Source organism: Gracilinanus agilis, chromosome 2 (genome assembly GCF_016433145.1).
Source record: "Gracilinanus agilis isolate LMUSP501 chromosome 2, AgileGrace, whole genome shotgun sequence".
Classification (NCBI taxonomy): Eukaryota; Metazoa; Chordata; class Mammalia; order Didelphimorphia; family Didelphidae; genus Gracilinanus; species Gracilinanus agilis.
Genome location: NC_058131.1, coordinates 650,774,222 through 650,790,739, shown reverse-complemented (window position 1 = coordinate 650,790,739; position 16,518 = coordinate 650,774,222). Strand labels below are relative to the sequence as shown.

General features: G+C 40.1%; 1 protein-coding gene across 1 annotated transcript in view; it reads left to right on the top strand.

Annotated features, from left to right (window-relative positions):
• LOC123234303 (dynamin binding protein) overlaps positions 1-16,236 on the top strand; it is a 65,404-nt gene extending 49,168 nt beyond the window's left edge. The window contains exons 2-12 of the mRNA XM_044660217.1: positions 1,905-2,052; positions 6,055-6,072; positions 6,361-6,560; positions 7,265-7,395; positions 8,312-8,416; positions 8,774-8,902; positions 9,460-9,792; positions 10,409-10,588; positions 11,880-12,078; positions 13,700-14,265; positions 14,574-16,236. Coding sequence (XP_044516152.1) covers positions 1,905-2,052; positions 6,055-6,072; positions 6,361-6,560; positions 7,265-7,395; positions 8,312-8,416; positions 8,774-8,902; positions 9,460-9,792; positions 10,409-10,588; positions 11,880-12,078; positions 13,700-14,265; positions 14,574-14,759 — 2,195 coding nt within the window. The 3' untranslated portion in view covers positions 14,760-16,236. The remainder of the gene's footprint in view (positions 1-1,904; positions 2,053-6,054; positions 6,073-6,360; positions 6,561-7,264; positions 7,396-8,311; positions 8,417-8,773; positions 8,903-9,459; positions 9,793-10,408; positions 10,589-11,879; positions 12,079-13,699; positions 14,266-14,573) is intronic.
• Positions 16,237-16,518: the final 282 nt, after the last annotated feature.

The following is a 16,518-nucleotide window of genomic DNA, read 5'->3' as shown; positions in this document are numbered from 1 at the left end:
CTGTTTCTTATTTACCTTTTCATGTTTCTCTTGATTTTTGTGGTTGGATATCAAACTTTCCATTTAGCCCTGGTCTTTTCTGTGCAAATACCTGGAATTCTTCAATTTTGTTGAATGCCCATACTTTCCCCTGGAAATATATAGTCAATTTTGATGGGTAGTTGATCCGTGGTTGCAGGCCCAGCTCTCTTGCCTTTCTGAATATTGTATTCCACGCCTTGCGGTCTTTTAGCATTGAGGCTGCCAGATCCTGTGTGATCCTGATTGGTGCTCCTTGATATTTGAATTGTTTCTTTCTGGCTTCTTGTAAGATTTTTTCTTTTGCTTGGAAACTCTTGAATTTTGCAATGATATTTCTTGGTGTTTTCCTTTCTTGATCGAATACCGCAGGTGTTCTATGAATCCTTTCAATGTCTATATTGCCCTCTTGTTGTAGGACTTCAGGGCAATTTTGCTGAATTATTTCTGTTAGTATGGAGTCCAGGTTTCTATTAATTTCTGGTTTTTCTGGAAGACCGATTATTCTCAAATTGTCTCTTCTAGACCGGTTTTCTTGGTCTGTCACTCTCTCATTGAGATATTTCATGTTTCCTTCTATTTTTTCAGTCTTTTGACTTTGTTTTATTTGTTCTTGTTGTCTTGAGAGATCATTAGTTTCTACTTGCTCAATTCTAGCCTTTAGGGATTGATTTTCGGCCATAATCTTCTGGTTTTCGGCCATAATCTTCTGGTATTCCTTTTCAATATGGTCATTTCTGGTGTTCAGTTTCTGAGCCTCACTTTCCAATTGCATGATTCTACCTTTTAAACAGTTATTTTCTTGCCAGATCTCTTCCATTTTCCTCAAAATCTCAGTTTTGAACTCTTCCATAGCTTGTGAGGAGTTTTCCTTATTTGAGGAGGGTCTGGATGCTTGTTTGTTCTCCTCCTCTGTTTGCTCGGTTGTCTGGATTTTCTCTGTGTAAAAGTTGTCGAGTGTTAAGGGCTTCTTTTTCTTGTTGTTATTCTTTCTCTTCTGAGCTTCCTGAGGCTGAGTAGCCATTGTTAGCCCAACAGCTTCTCAGATTTATCCTCGCGCTCAGTGTCTGTTCGCGATCTATTGGCTCCTGAGGTCTGAGTTCTGGTTTTTTCCAAGGTCAAGCCCCCTGGTGGACCCCTTTGCTTGATCCTCTGCAGGAGGTTTCTTTACAAGTCTCAGGGTGCTGCTTCCAGAGTTGTATACCGGTCCACACTGGTTCCCCACTTAGGCTTTAGTTCCTGGCTGTGTCTGCCTCCACCCACACCTCTGCAGTGCCTGCGCTCTGCGCCCAGCGTCCTGCTCCCGCGCTCAGATTTCGCCTGCGTTTTTTGGCTTAATGGGGTCCTAAGTCTTGCTGCTCTCAGGAACAGGCCCCGGAGCTGCCAATGACTCGATGGGTGCCCCAAACTTGCTCTATTTCTTTTTAGCTGTCTTTGGAGCTATAGATGTTGTGTGTAGAGGGGTTGGGGGTGGGGTGGTTGCTCAGCCCGCGATTTAGTGAGAGCTGTTTCACCCCTTTATAGCATGGAAATGCCTCGATTCCACGTACCTTCCACGCTGTGCCCTGTTGTGGGGTTCCTCCGTTCGTCTGGACTTGTTTTTATGTCCCCTTGAGGAGTTTTGTGTGTTTTGGTCAGGAGAGATTAAGAGCTGCTTCTTACTCTGCTGCCATCTTAACCCGGAACCCCGCGGCTTTGGTTTTGAAAGATTGCTCTATTGCAAAAATGAATAATATGGAAATAGGTATAAGTGACAACTTATAAGGCAGTGATAACTTGTAAGGGAGATACAAGTGATAACTTGTAAGGAAGAATAGATGAATTTGGTCAAGCAGAAGCAAGTTATTTACACTTGGAATACTTAATATCCCCTCTCTGTTTTAAAGGACCTGTATTCCTAGAGCATCGGGATGAGCTTGAGGGAGTATACAAAGTTTACTGCCAGAATCATGATGAGGCCATTGCCCTGTTGGAGATCTATGAGAAAGAGGAGAAGATCCAGAAGCATCTGTTAGAATACTTGGAAAACTTGAAGTAAGAACTTCGGCCTTTTGGCCCTTCCCTCAGTCCCTCAGATCTTTTTTCCTTCTCTTTGCTTTTTTTATTCTATTACCACTCTTTCTTCCTTTTAAATCTTTACTGTTTTATAACTCAGCCTGCATGTCAAGGAGATGTTCATAAATCATAGAATCCTTAAAGCGAGAAGGAGTAGCTCAGCCCTAAAATCACAGAATGACCATGAAACCAACCCAAATTCTGGTGACCCAAAAAACGACTTTGGAATTCAGACCTAAGATATCATTTATAGTTTGGAGGAGATAGCAGGGCAGGGAGGAGGGAAAGATAGAAGGAAGATGATTTCTTATTTTTAGTTAAACCTTTTCACTAGAAATAACATTAAACATCACTACAAACATTTCTTGGTATATTCTATTAATGCATATAATATTGTAATTAATATTCATGCAGAATGTATAATAGAATACAATATAGAACACCCTATGTTTATGTATACTACATGACTACATATAGTACATAACTACACCAATATATACCATGTAATTATATATTTATATATGATGTGTTAATAATTTACATGAATTAGTTTCAGTACATAAATTATCATTTCCCTCCCTCTTAAGTCCTTATTGAAATTCTTTGCCAATTCTTGCCTTAGTTTATCTTATTTTACTTTATTATGTAGTCCTTCCCTACCATGGACTCTACCCCACAGTATGAAAGTGACTGTTTTCTTGAAGATTATGTCAAAACAGCTCCAGCTTTGACAAGTCATCTTGAGCTGCAACAGTCCTGTGCAAAGGTCAGGTGCCGGCCCTGTGACTGGCTGGCTGTTACCTGAGGACCAGCCTCACTAAGTTCAGAAAGTTTAATGATCAGAGGGTAATGTTTTCTGTTGTCCACAAAATTTCGTGAATTTTGTCTACTATGTTTTGGAGGGATTTTAGTTTACATCTGTACCTACAACGGAGAAATTATAGGGCCTCAAAAAGTTGTGTGCCTGGTATTATATTAGATACTATAAAAAGCCTTAAAAATTTTTTTTTAATGTTCTTTTTCGTCATGGATTTAATTAGCATCAACAAACATAACAAAAGCATATATTAATTTAACACAGTAATAACAAAATTGCCCTGCTTGTCTGTCTCCTTCTGAGCTTCTACTTTCTCTTGGGCATTTTAAAATGTTTCTTTGATGTTCTTTTCATTTTCCTTTGGTTGTATCAATATTACTACCCACAAACTCTGCCTCCAATTCTACTTTCAGCCCCCTCCCCCAATAAAAACTGTCTCTTAACAATTAAATATAATTAGTCTAAACCAACCTATGCATTGGTCATTTCTGAAAATATATGCCTTGTTCTATCTCTAATTCAACTGTTCTCAAAAATGTTCCCAAAAAATCCCCAAGGCCATCTTCAGGGGGTCTGAAAAGTCAGAGCTGTTTCCATAATAATATTAAGACGTTTTAATTTCTAATACAATAAATATCAATGAATGCAATCCACATAAACGTGAGCCCTTTGGAGCATACTTTTTTTTTAACCATTACTTTCTGTCTTAGAATTGATACTAAGTATTGATTCCAAGGCAGAATGGGTGTTAAGTGATTTGCCCAGGATCACACAGTTATATAGTGTCTGATGCCAAAGTCGAATCCAAGTACTCCCAACTCCAGGCCTAGCACTCTATCCATTGTGCTACCTAGCTGCCCCTCTTTGGAGGACTTTTTTTTTTTTTTTGAGGATTCTTAAAAAAAAAAAATTTTTTTTAAGTGTAAAGGGGTCCTTGGGGCAGCTAGGTGGTATATTGTTTAGAGTACTGTGCTTGGAGTCAGGAAGACCCGAGTTCAAATTCAGGCTCAGCCACTTGATAGCATTGACCCTCACTTAACCCTCTTTGCTTCCAAAAAAAGTGTAAAGTAAAAAGAAATTAAAAAGAGAGTATAAAGGGATTCTGAGACCAAAAAGGCTGAGAAGTGAATTGACTGTCCTCCCTAGAGGTAGAAAGCACGCTTCATCATGAGGAGAGAAGCTCTCTCAGGAGTCGAATCCTGGATTCTAAGTTTTCTTTGAGTCTTTTCTGATGACTTTGCCTCCCATAACTTTTCCTTATAGATCTCTCTATCCCTTGAACTGCTTTTTCATTCCCATAAAATTCTCATCAATTCAAGGGTTATTTCTCTGCTCTTCTTTGTCGTACTTTGTGTGTGCTCTAAGTTCCTTCTCTTACTGTATCACGGATCCTGCCCTGAACAGCATACACTGCAGTGAATTTCACATCCCCATCATTCCCAGTCTAAATCCAATGCTTTCCTTTTCATGCCACAGTCCTAAATGAGGCTTTATTAGCCTAATCCTTAAAAGGGAATAAAAATAGGCATCTCTGTTTTAAAAATCATGGAGAAATTGTAGGAGAGGGTAGGGGACACCTGGGGAGCTTTCCCTGCTGTCTTACCGGCCTTGGCCAGTTAACACCAGAGTGAATGTGCTAATCCTGAGGCAGGCATGAGTGTGGGTGTAAATAAGAAAGAGTCTTACTGATTTTAACATCTCTTCTTATACACTCCTTTTCTCTCCTTAGGCCCTGCCACCACCCTCTTACAAAGCTTCATCTCATTCTGGCCTATTTCAGTAGCTGGTTAGTCTCTCTGCTACAGGTCTCTTCTCTGCTCTGGGCCATCCTCTACTTGGCCATCAAAATGAACTAGGCGGCTCAGTGGATTGAAAGCCAGATTTAGAGACAGAGATGATTCAGGTGTCACCTCAGACACCCCCTAACCCCACCCCCTAATTCTTACTAATCTTCTGTCCTAGAACCCATGTACAATCTAAGATGTAAGATAAGGGTTTTTAAAAAAACAAGGCTGACCATGTCACCCCCCAACTCAGTAGAATCTGGTGGCTCTTGGCTGTAGGACAAAATATAAAATCCTTTATTTGGCTTTTAAAGTCCTTCTTCACTCATCCCTTCCTACCTTTCTAGTTTTCCTGTTTCTCACTCCCTTCAACCTACTCTGAAGAACAGTTACTTTGTCTTCCTCCATCCTCACTGCACATGACACCCTCTTCCAGTTCTGACCATTTTCTCTGGCTCTCCTTCATGTCCTTTTCATCTTCACCTGACTTCCCAGGTTTCCCTCCAGTGCCAGCTAAAGAAGCCTTCCCAGTCCCTCTCTGGATTGTCTTCATTCATACTATTTATCCTGTCCATGATCTTGTTAGTTAAAAGCTGTTTGTAAACTCTAAATTCTTTGAGGGCAAGGATTGCCTTGGTTCTTTTTTGGTATCCTTTGTGCTAAACCTAGTACCTGAGCATAGTAGATGCTTAATAAAAAAAATGTTTTGAGGCAAACAAGGTTAAGTAAGTGACTTGCCTAGGGTCACCCAGCTAGTAAATGTCTAAGGCCACAGTTGATCTCAGGAAGAGGAGTCTTCCTCACTCTGGACCCAGTGCTCTTCCACTGTCTTATTGACTGATATTATTTGCTTAGAGAAACTACTTCCCTCTAACTGTTAGTTGTCAGGAATCTACTGGGGACAAGGAAAGGTGAGTTAGATGAGCATTCTTCAAAGTTTTGATAATTCAGCCACACTTTATTACTAAGACAGAGAAAAAAGAGGAAAGGTGAAGGCTTTAACCACTCTCCTGCTACCATTGCCAGCTTCACCTCACCAAAGTAATCTGTGTATTCCTGTAATTTTATTTGGTTCTGAACCTCAGCTGCCACCTCTTTATCAGAAAAGTAAGCCTCACCTCAGTATCAGGAACTCCTTGTTGTGAGGTCTGAGCACTGACACCATGGGGCAGTTTTTCTTCCCTAAGCTTAAAAATTGAGGATTAATTAGATAGCCTTCAGTGACCCCCGATTTAGAATGGGCAGAAAGAGGGAAGTGCCTTCTGAATGCTCTTCAGCAACATTTCAACCTCTTTGGAAATACTTACACATGCCTTGGGATCAATGTAGAAATCCTCTAACAAGTTGTCTCTTTTCTTTTTCATATTCTTTGTCCTATAGGAGCCTGTACAGTGAATGGTAAGTTCCCTTGTTACTTACTCTGTAAATCTATTCATTTCTTCATTGATTTTTCCCATATAATTTTTGTAAGTTCACATATTATGTGTTGCATTTATTTTATTTTATTTTTTAAACCCTTAACTTCTGTGTATTGGCTCTTAGGTGGAAGAATGGTAAGGGTGGGCAATGGGGGTCAAGTGACTTGCCCAGGGTCACACAGCTGGGAAGTGTCTGAGGCTATATGTGTTGCATTTAACTGACACAAAAGTTGTGATGAATGATGAAAACATCTTTCTTCTCTTATAGGGGCTGTGCAAATTACATCAACTTGGGCTCCTTCCTCATCAAACCAGTGCAGAGAGTTATGCGGTACCCACTACTGCTAATGGAACTCCTGAATTCCACTCCTGAGTCTCACCCTGATAAAGTTCCTTTAACTAGCGCTGTCCTTGCTGTCAAAGAGATCAACGCCAACATTAATGAATATAAACGTCGAAAGGACCTGGGTAAGATTGGCATGGCAGAATTCCTAGAAAAGGAGGAGGTTATGAAAATAAAATCCCTTTTTCAAAAAGGTTGGCAGATGGGGCAGCTGGGTAGCTCAGTGGAGTGAGAGTCAGGCCTAGAGACAGGAGGTCCTAGGTTCAAACCCAGCCTCAGCCACTTCCCAGCTGTGTGACCCTGGGCAGGTCACTTGATCCCCATTGCCCACCTTTACCACTCTTCCACCTATGAGACAATACACCAAAAGTACAAGGGTTTAAAAAAAAAAAAAAAAAGGTTGGCAGAACAGATACTATAGTAGAGAATAGTGGAATTGCTGGGAGAGGGGGATGTGATTTTTATAAATGGTCATTCTAAATTAAGTAACCACAAACAAAAGTCAACATTTAGATACACAGATAAATAAATGCAGTCATACTACAACTGCAAACTTCTTTTATTTAGCTATGTAACTTTAACAAGATAGTAACAAAAATACTATTTTGTTTTCATGTTCCCTTTTGAGCTCTTTTTTTCTGTGGTGTATTTTTAGGGATTTTATTGTTTTAATTTTTACATATTTATATGTATGCCATTCTGATTCTTCATTGAAATGGAGATTGGGTATTATTTCGGTACTAACACCCAATATTATAGCCCAATACTATATTCCCTATCAGTTTTTTAGAGTACTTATTTGGTCACTAACTTGAATTTTGCTTTTTAGTCCTCAAGTACCGTAAAGGAGATGAAGACAGCCTTATGGAGAAAATATCCAAACTTAATATCCACTCCATCATCAAGAAATCCAACAGAGTAAGCAGTCACCTGAAGCATCTCACTGGCTTTGCACCTCAGGTATATTTGTTCATAATTAGCTGGTGTAGCTATTCATACATGAATTCTAGGTTTGAGATTGAGTTGAAGAAGAAAAAGCAATTTTCTCAGGAATAGAGCCTCATGTGTCTCTTGGAATATATACCAGAACTTAGAGAATGACTTCTAACATATTAATTCATTAATCTCCAGGAATATACTACCTTCCTTCTCCTCCCACCATAAGATGACCTTTTCATTCCAGAAATTTTATCCCTTCCTTAGGTCACCACTATATTGTTTGCCAGCAATTAAGTTTAGGAACTTAAAGTCATTGGAGCTGCATATTCATTTGCTCCTTCATCTATAATTGGGAATATAGATATATGAAACTTATTTCTTGACCAGAAAGAGTTATCATGCAGAGATGAGACTAACATACATTAAAAAATAAGAACAAAGCATAGCTTAATTGTGCGATTATGTAGTGTGTCCCATGAGTTCCTTATAGTTCAAAAGAAGGAACAGTGAAGTTTGGAGTATTTAGTGGAAACTTCATGGAAGAAGTGATATTTTAGATGAGCCTTAAATGACATAAAGGAGTTAAGTCTGTGGAGAAGAGAGAAAAGCTTTACTCAGAGTAAGGGAACAAGGAGAGCATGAAGGCTAGAATTAGTACAGCCTATGCCAGGGGTAATAATAAGAGCCACCTGATCAGACCAGGACAACATTTTTGTGAAAGAATGGTGAGAAATGAGGTTTGGATAGATTAAAAAGAGACTCAAATTATATTTGACTTGGAATGGCAAGCATAGCAATTTAGGATTGGTTCTTTCAGAAATTGGGAGCTGAACAGAATATTATAAATATAGGTAAACATATAAACAAAGACTTAATAAGTATGTGGCTTGATTTTGGCCTGTAAGACCATGTGTATTGACTTGTTTATTTTGAACAGATAAAAGATGAAGCATTTGAAGAAACTGAGAAGAACTTCAGAATGCAGGAAAGACTCATTAAGTCTTTTATCCGAGACCTTTCCCTCTACCTTCAGCATATTCGTGTGAGTAAATAGCCAATCAGTCAAGTTTAGATATTATTTACTTAAATTTGTCAATCCATTTTGTTTTAATGCGACCTCTTAAAAATATATTTCTCCAACCCAGTAGGATTTGTTAAAAGTTTATTAACAGGAAAGAAAGATAACCTTAAATTTTGAGAGTGTGGTTGATAAACTTCAAAAAAGGACAACTTCCTCATTTGACAGACCAAAAGCTGAAACTTAGAGAGGTTAAGTAACAAAGTTATACAAAAGATTTTAAAGGAATTTGAACCCAGTTTTTGTGACTTTAAATCTAGTTGTCTTTTAACTCCAGTAGGCTGCTTTATTTATAAGCATTTATTATGATTTCTGCTCCAGGAGTCAGCATGTATGAAAGTTTTGGCTGCTATCAGCATGTGGGATGTATGCATGGAGAAGGGAAATGGAGACTTGGAGCAATTTGAGAAAGTGCATCGTTATATCAGTGACCAGCTCTTCACAGATTTTGTAAGTGACCTCCTCTGATACTATTTCTTACACATTGACCTCCTTTCTACTCATAGCTATCTTTGACATCCAGGTCCTGAAAAAAATTCTAGAAATGTAAATATGCAGGAATTGCTTATAGGCTCTTGAGTTGCACTCAAGATTCAGGATTTTTGGAAAATAGTGTCCATTTAAGTTATATTCAAGCCATACAAATTGCAGTTTGAGTAATTTTTTAGGTGTATCATTTGACATTAATCATCAGTTTACATTAATTGGTGAAACCTCAGATAGAAATGTAATTTAACGTCACTTATTAAACCTATTTCTTTGCATATTTCTGACTGTTGGGCAAACTGGATAGGTGAATAAGAGAAATTTAAAATGTAGAAGTAATAAATAATATCAGTTCATTGTGGTGTGCCATGGACTAATGTCATCCTGCCATGAATCCTTATAGCATGTGAACAAAAACCAAATGTGGGCAAACAATGCAGCTTGTGACAAAGTTATGCTAAGATGTTAGGGCTTATAGACAAATAATTTACCCTGACAACATTCCTTTCTCTTCCCCACAGAAAGAGAGAACAGAGCGGCTCGTTATCTCGCCTTTAAACCAGCTTCTGAGCATGTTCACAGGACCCCACAAGCTGGTCCAGAAGCGCTTCGATAAGTTATTGGACTTCTACAATTGCACAGAGCGGGCAGAGAAACTGAAGGACAAAAAAACTTTGGAAGAACTACAGTCTGCCCGGAACAACTATGAGGCCTTAAACGCACAGTTGTTGGATGAACTCCCCAAGTTCAGACATTATGCCCAAGGCCTCTTCTCCAACTGCATCCACGGCTATGCAGAGGCACACTGTGATTTCGTGCAACGGGCCCTCGAGGAGCTGCAGCCGCTCCTCGCAGTGAGTGCCTTGTTTCCTTTAGGGTTGTGAGGGAAGAGCAACCTCTTTCTGAAATTCCATTCAGTATTATCTGCTGAATAGTGTAAATCCCAATAAGTAAAATCTGACCCTAGCCTAGCTATGCTTTGCATTCTCTGTCTTGTTCTGCCATTATCGTTGTGATAAAAATCTGTTTTAGAAGTTTTTCTTATTCCATCAGAATTGAGATGTCCGAGGTAATCTAGTCTGCCCCTTACCTAAGCCAACCATCTCTACAATTTTTCTAACAGTGGTCAGCTAGCCTCCACTTCCCTGAAACTCCCACCTGTTAGCAAACAAAACATCTAATCTCCCTTCCACCACCTTTGAGAATACTTGAAGCCAGCAATCCTGTGTCCCTGTATCTTCTTTTGACCAGGTTAAGTAGGCTGGTCAGTTTTTCATGTTGGCTTCGGATAAAAATCATTCTGTCTGGGCTGATATTTCAGATCTCAATTGTTGATTTCTTATATGGGAGGGGACTGAAGCAGAGCCTTCACTTGCAGAATTGATTTTGATGGAATTCTGCCTTCCTGCAGTTCTTTGATCTCTGATTCTTTTCTTGCCTTGTCATGGCTCTCCTCTGTGGGGGCTCTAGCTGCTTAAAGTCGCTGACAGAGAGGGAAACCTTATTGCCATCTTCCATGAGGAGCACAGCCGAGTCCTTCAACAGCTCCAGGTTTTCACCTTCTTCCCAGAGTCTCTCCCAGCCACTAAGAGGCCCTTTGAGAGAAAAACTATGGAACGCCAGTCTTCCCGGAAGCCTCTTCAGGGTCTGGTGAGTATAAGACTACCTCCGTAGATAAAGATAGTGTACCCAAGCCATTGGGACAAGAAACACCCTCCACACAAAGTGATAGCAGCTTAAATATTAGAGGAGATGCAAAATAAAGATTCTTGTATTCTGGTCTCAGTTTTATCAGTAATACCTGGATTAGTGAATATGTTTGTAATTTTCACACAATTTCTTTATTCCCCCCCATTTATTTCTCTGAAAAGCTTACTGTGGATCTGATCCTGATAATTAAAAGGTATCCCTTATTGAAATTATAGTATATCAGGTCATTCTTCATTGTACGATAAAAGAGGTATCTTTTTAAAAATTCCAACTTTTTTCCCATTTTGGTTTTTTAAAAATTAACTATTAATGCTTTTTGTTTTTATATCAGTCTAATCTTACACAAACTAATGAATTTTCCTCATAACAAATAAAAACAAGTAAGGCAAACCAACTCACATAGAGATTGTTTGTAACCTCATAAGTTAATATTCTCTCCCATCTCCCCCCATTTCTTCAAAGAAGGAGGGAAGAGAGGTGTGTCCCTTCTTCTCTAAGGCCAAGAGTGGTCATTGCAATGACATAGTATTTGGCTTTGACTAATTTTATTTACATAACTGTGGTCATTGTGTATATTTTCCAGATTCAACTTATTTCATTCCTCAGTTCACACATTTTTCTTCTGAATTCTTCATATTTGGTTTCTTATGGCACAAGAATATTCTCATTCCCCAATTTATATTCACCTGCCTCGGGCACTTACTTTTTTTTTTTTTTTTTTTTTGCCACAAAACTATATATATATATATATATATATACACACACACACACACACACAAAGATAAAATAATATTAAGTTTTCTTAACCCAGTCAGATAGCAAAACATTAAACAAAGGATCTTGGCCTATACCCTGTAATGAGACCAAGTAGTCATTAATAATAATAGCTAATATTTGCCACACCACACTGTTTCTCAGCATTTTATGACTAGTTCATTTGATCCTCACAACACCCCTGGGAGGTAGGTGCTATTATTAGCTTCATTTTACATATGAAAAAACTGAGGCAAACAATTGAAGGGACTTCCTCAGGGTCACCTTAGCCAAAGGGTCTGAGACTGAATTTGAACCCAGATCCTCCAAACTCCAGGCCTAGTGCTCTATTCACAGACATTATGTTTTCAGTGAGAGATTTTTGCCAATTTTTTCTGAAATTCTTTTGAGTAGGCTGTGAGATCATGTCCATGAAAAATCATTTTTAACCCATTGTGCCTTTTGTGTTCCCTTTTAGCCGAGCTATATGCTCCAGTCAGATGAACTCCGTGCCTCCCTTCTGGTGAGGTATCCCCCTGAAAAACTCTACCAGGCGGAACGGAACTTCAATGCTGCCCAAGACCTGGACGTATCCCTCCTCGAGGGAGACCTGGTGGGCGTGATCAAAAAGAAGGACCCCATGGGCAGCCAGAACCGCTGGCTCATCGACAACGGCGGTGAGGCCCGGGAGGCCTTGGGGCCCGCGGCTGCTGTGGGTTGGGCAGGACTTTGGTTGAGGAGCACACGAGAACTGCTTTGGGTATCGCCTCACTGGGTCAGAGGTCTGAGAGAAATTTCAAAACCTCATCTGAGCCACCTCTTTCTGTAGATTCAGTCTTCATGACTGTCTGAAGGACACTCTGTGGCTTCTCTTAGAAGTGTTTGGCCACGTGCGCTGCCTGCCTAAAACTCGCTGCCAGTGACTTCCTGCCTCTCTGGCAGGACTCTGTTGGCATCCTGTAAGCCTTTTGGAAAGCAGCACAGGATAGTAGAAAGAATGCTCAGTTTGAAGTAAAATCATCTTGGGTTCAAGGCCCAGGGCCCGTCCTTCCCTCTCTGTCCTCTTCTTTTGTGGAAGAGCGTTTGTACCACCTGACAGACAGAGATCACTTCTGAAGGGGATCCCCAGATTTCTAGATCCGGTTTTAAGCTCCCCCACGTTGGCAGCTCCTCCCTGTCCACCTTAAACGTCTCACTGGCAACTCGGATGCCACATAGCCAAACTAGTAGAACCATAGACAGTCCCATTTCTGAGTGGTGTTCAGTCCTGGACGTCAGGTGGTTGGAGCATCTCCAGAAGGTGGGGGGGTCTGGCGGTCCTCATGTCAGAGATTGATAGAAATACAGATATTTAACCTGGTTTCTAAGAGAAGACTTTGGGGGATTTGATTTCTGTCTTCAAATACTTTAATGGGGGTGGTTATATGAAAGTAGAAGAAGGAATACATAAAACTCAAAGAGCAAAGCTGGAACCAGGGAATAGAACTTATTTGGTTCGGTCTGAGAAAAAACTTCCTGCTAATTAGAATTGTCTAAAAATGGATAGAGCTCATTCATGTCATTCATTTTGACACACAGTCAGGTAGAGAGGGGGGTTGGTCCATTTAATTAGCATTGTCGAAGTGCTCTTTGGGTATAGTGGGCCAACTTGGATTCAGGAAGTTTTGAGTTCAAGTCTAGCTTCAGACATTTATTAGCTGTGTGACCTTGGGCAAGTCATTTAACCTCTGTTGGCCTCTGCTCATCTATAAAATGGGGATAATAATAGCTCCTACCTCCTAGAATTATTGTGAGGATAAAATTAAGTAATATTTGTAAGGCACTATGTAAATGGTAGCTATTATTAATGCTTTAAAAGTTTATAAATCACTTTACAAAAAAGGATACATGTACATTATTTCATTGGTAATAAAAAATAATAAAAAACAATAATCCTGTAAGGTAGGGACTGCGGATGTACTGCAAATTATCCCCATCCTACATATGAGGAAATTGAGATTTAGAGACTTTAACCATTGGTCACATAGGCACTAATTTGTATCAGATGTATAATTTCAACCCTGTCCTCTCTGACTCCCAAGGGCAACACGTGCTCCACTGTTTCATGCTACCTTGAATGTGATGAGCTCTAACATTCCTTTGGATCCTGAGTTTGTAATTTAAAGACCTTTCTCTTTCTTGTTTCTAGAAATTTTGGGGTTTTTTTATGTTATTAATAACCCAACTCTTTTCCTCTGTTGATTTGTTACTCCTTTTCTGCCTTGAAAACTGCTAATCCTTTGTCCTTATTTACTCTAGTCACCAAAGGCTTTGTGTATAGTTCCTTCCTGAAGCCCTACAACCCACGTCGGAGCCACTCAGATGTTTCTGTCGGCAGCCATTCCTCCACTGAATCAGAGCACAGCAATTCTTCCCCCAAATTCCCCAGGCAGAATAGCAGCAATGCCTCATCCATAAACCCTAATCATGTAGCGACAGACCTCACCTCAGGACCACTCCAAAAGCACGTTCAGAATCCTTCCTTGTGGCAGGAGTCTGGCCAAGAGAACATCTATACTTCTTTGAACTCAGTCATTCCTGAGGAAAGTCCTTCCAGGGGTCAGCTAGACAAAGACTCTCCTTCCCAAACCAGGTCATGGAACGCTGTGGACCTAGTGGACTTTACCAGAGAGTCTGACCAACAGACTCCTGCCGCGAGGGGTTCCCGACACTCCATTCACCCTGAAACAGTTAGCCAAGTAATACCACGGCGCAATGGGCAGCCTAGGCACGGTGGAGACCTTTTAAAGGGATGTTCAAAGATGGTACCCCCAGTGGAAGATCAAAATGAAGATCAGGAAAGCATCGAGGCCACAGGCAACCAGGTGAATATTACTTAAGGCCTCACGTTTAAGAAGAGATAGAATATGATATGAATAAGTACTACTTTTTCCTATGGGGAAGGCATATGAGGGCTTAAAGAGAAAACCTGGTCATTGAGTAGCCCCTGTGATTGATCCTTAAAGAGCTACAATTGGGAACCTTCTGTCAAAGCCCTGGGCCACCAATAACTGCTTTGGTTGTACTTTTTCAAGCTTTAAAGCCATGAGATTAGTTAGGTCCCTGGAAGGATGAAGGGTGACTCTTGGTTGCAAGTTCTCTGTTTGCTAAGTCATTCTCTTATCTCATACAGGTTTATTTTGCTGTCTATACTTTCAAGGCCCGGAGCCCAAATGAATTGAGTGTGTCAGCCAATCAGAGACTAAGGATCCTTGAGTTCAAAGATGTCACAGGAAACAAGGAATGGTGGCTGGCTGAATTGAATGGGAAGAAAGGCTATGTTCCATCCAATTACATCCGAAAAACCGAGTACACCTGAATCGGCACTGCTTCTTATTCAGTCCTGGTGCTTTCATTTCTAGTTGACAGCAGGAGTTCTAGGAGCCCACTGAAGAAAAGGAAGAGAAAAAGGGGTCTAAGCCACAAGTCTCTGAGATGAAAGGTTGTTTGCACTGTTTAACCATGGAATGGCAGAGTGCAAGATTTGTCTGCAATGGAATTATGAATGCTGCTGCTCCTTAGAAATAGTAGAAAAAAATGGACCCTGGGACTTAGAGGTGGTTCAGACCTCAATAAGGGGAAAGACATGGGCTGAGATCCACCTGGGGAAAGAACATTTACCATCCGAAAGCCAGTGCTCCTGCATGTGACTTCAGTGATAGTGCCTTCGCTTCCTGATGAGAGAGGTGACTGAACAGTTTGCCGTGCCATAGCTGCGTTTAAGCTTGTCCATAGCCTCAGGATCCCATAATAAGATGCTGACTTGGATCAAGTGAAAGGTGACGGTTATTTGAATCGTGGCCTAACCTGTGACCCATTTCAGATTGCTTCTGGTGGGTTTTTTATATACAGCACTGACTTTGATGGACCTAACAGACCTAATGATTGTAAACCCCCTTGAAACCGCCAGTGTCCAATACACAAATATATTCCCAACTTTGAAAAGCCCCTAAATACTAACAGTTCCCTCTCTCTTCTCTAGTTCTGATATGTGAAATATCAGCTTTTTTCTTTATTCCTTCTAAGGTGCTAGGAGCATTTATTTCCTACATGTCCTTCACCTCAATGAATTCTTTTTCCTGTGTTGAAGGCTGTTCTTCCCATTATAGCTCACTTTCAGCCAGGTAGAAATGACCCTTTTTTATTTTCACTCTAAATGTGAATGATCCTATTATATCCTCCCTCTAGTGGCTATACAGCCCTGACTCAGTAGGGCAAGGGTTGTAGCCATTCCATAAAGAGCTTTTAGGATATTGTTTGGGCCAAACCAGCATGTCGAAACATTTCCAGGGATATTTTACTTTCCTTAGTCCAGTGAGTCCTCTATTCTCTGTATGTCCCTGAATGCTAGAAAGGTAGCCTCCTTATCTTGTTAGACTAAGATTTCCACCTGTACTATCTGCTCCATATTTTCTCTCACCTCTGAACATACTCCCCAACCTATACTTATGTCAGTAACTTTCCACTAAAACGTCTAAGTCCCTCCTCTCCTGCCCTTCCCACCCCTCAAGTCATTTTTCTTAAGGGCTTTCCCATCTTGGAACCACTCATAATTGGGTATCAAAAGAGCAGCCTCTCTGGAACTCCCCTTTCAGCTTCTGCTCCTCAAAATTGAACTATCCTCGAATGAATTAGGAAGAAAACAACATGTTCTTTCCCTCCCAGCACTGGGAGATATTTGCTGCGCTTACTCAGAGGAGAAGGAAGAGAGATTCTCTCTTTACTCTTGGACTGTGAGTAATTTTAGAGTTGTGAATACAGAATTAGTTCTTTTCATAAATAAAATTTTTTAAGCAAATGGCTCTTGGCATATTTTATGTTTTATTCAACATATTTTTGGTCTTCAGTTATTTTATCAGTAGATGTCATAGAAATAAACAGCTTTTTGAATAAAAGAATGCTTTCTTTAGGATCCTGTGTTTTATCAAACTTAACAGAACAAGAGATAACATCCCAGAAAGAGCAGGTTAGAACTCATATTTATTGCAGCAGAAATTCAAGTATGATTTAGTCCAAAGAGATACAAGCTTTATCTCAAGGAAATAAAATGCTACAAAATTTGAGAGCTGCTTGTAGCA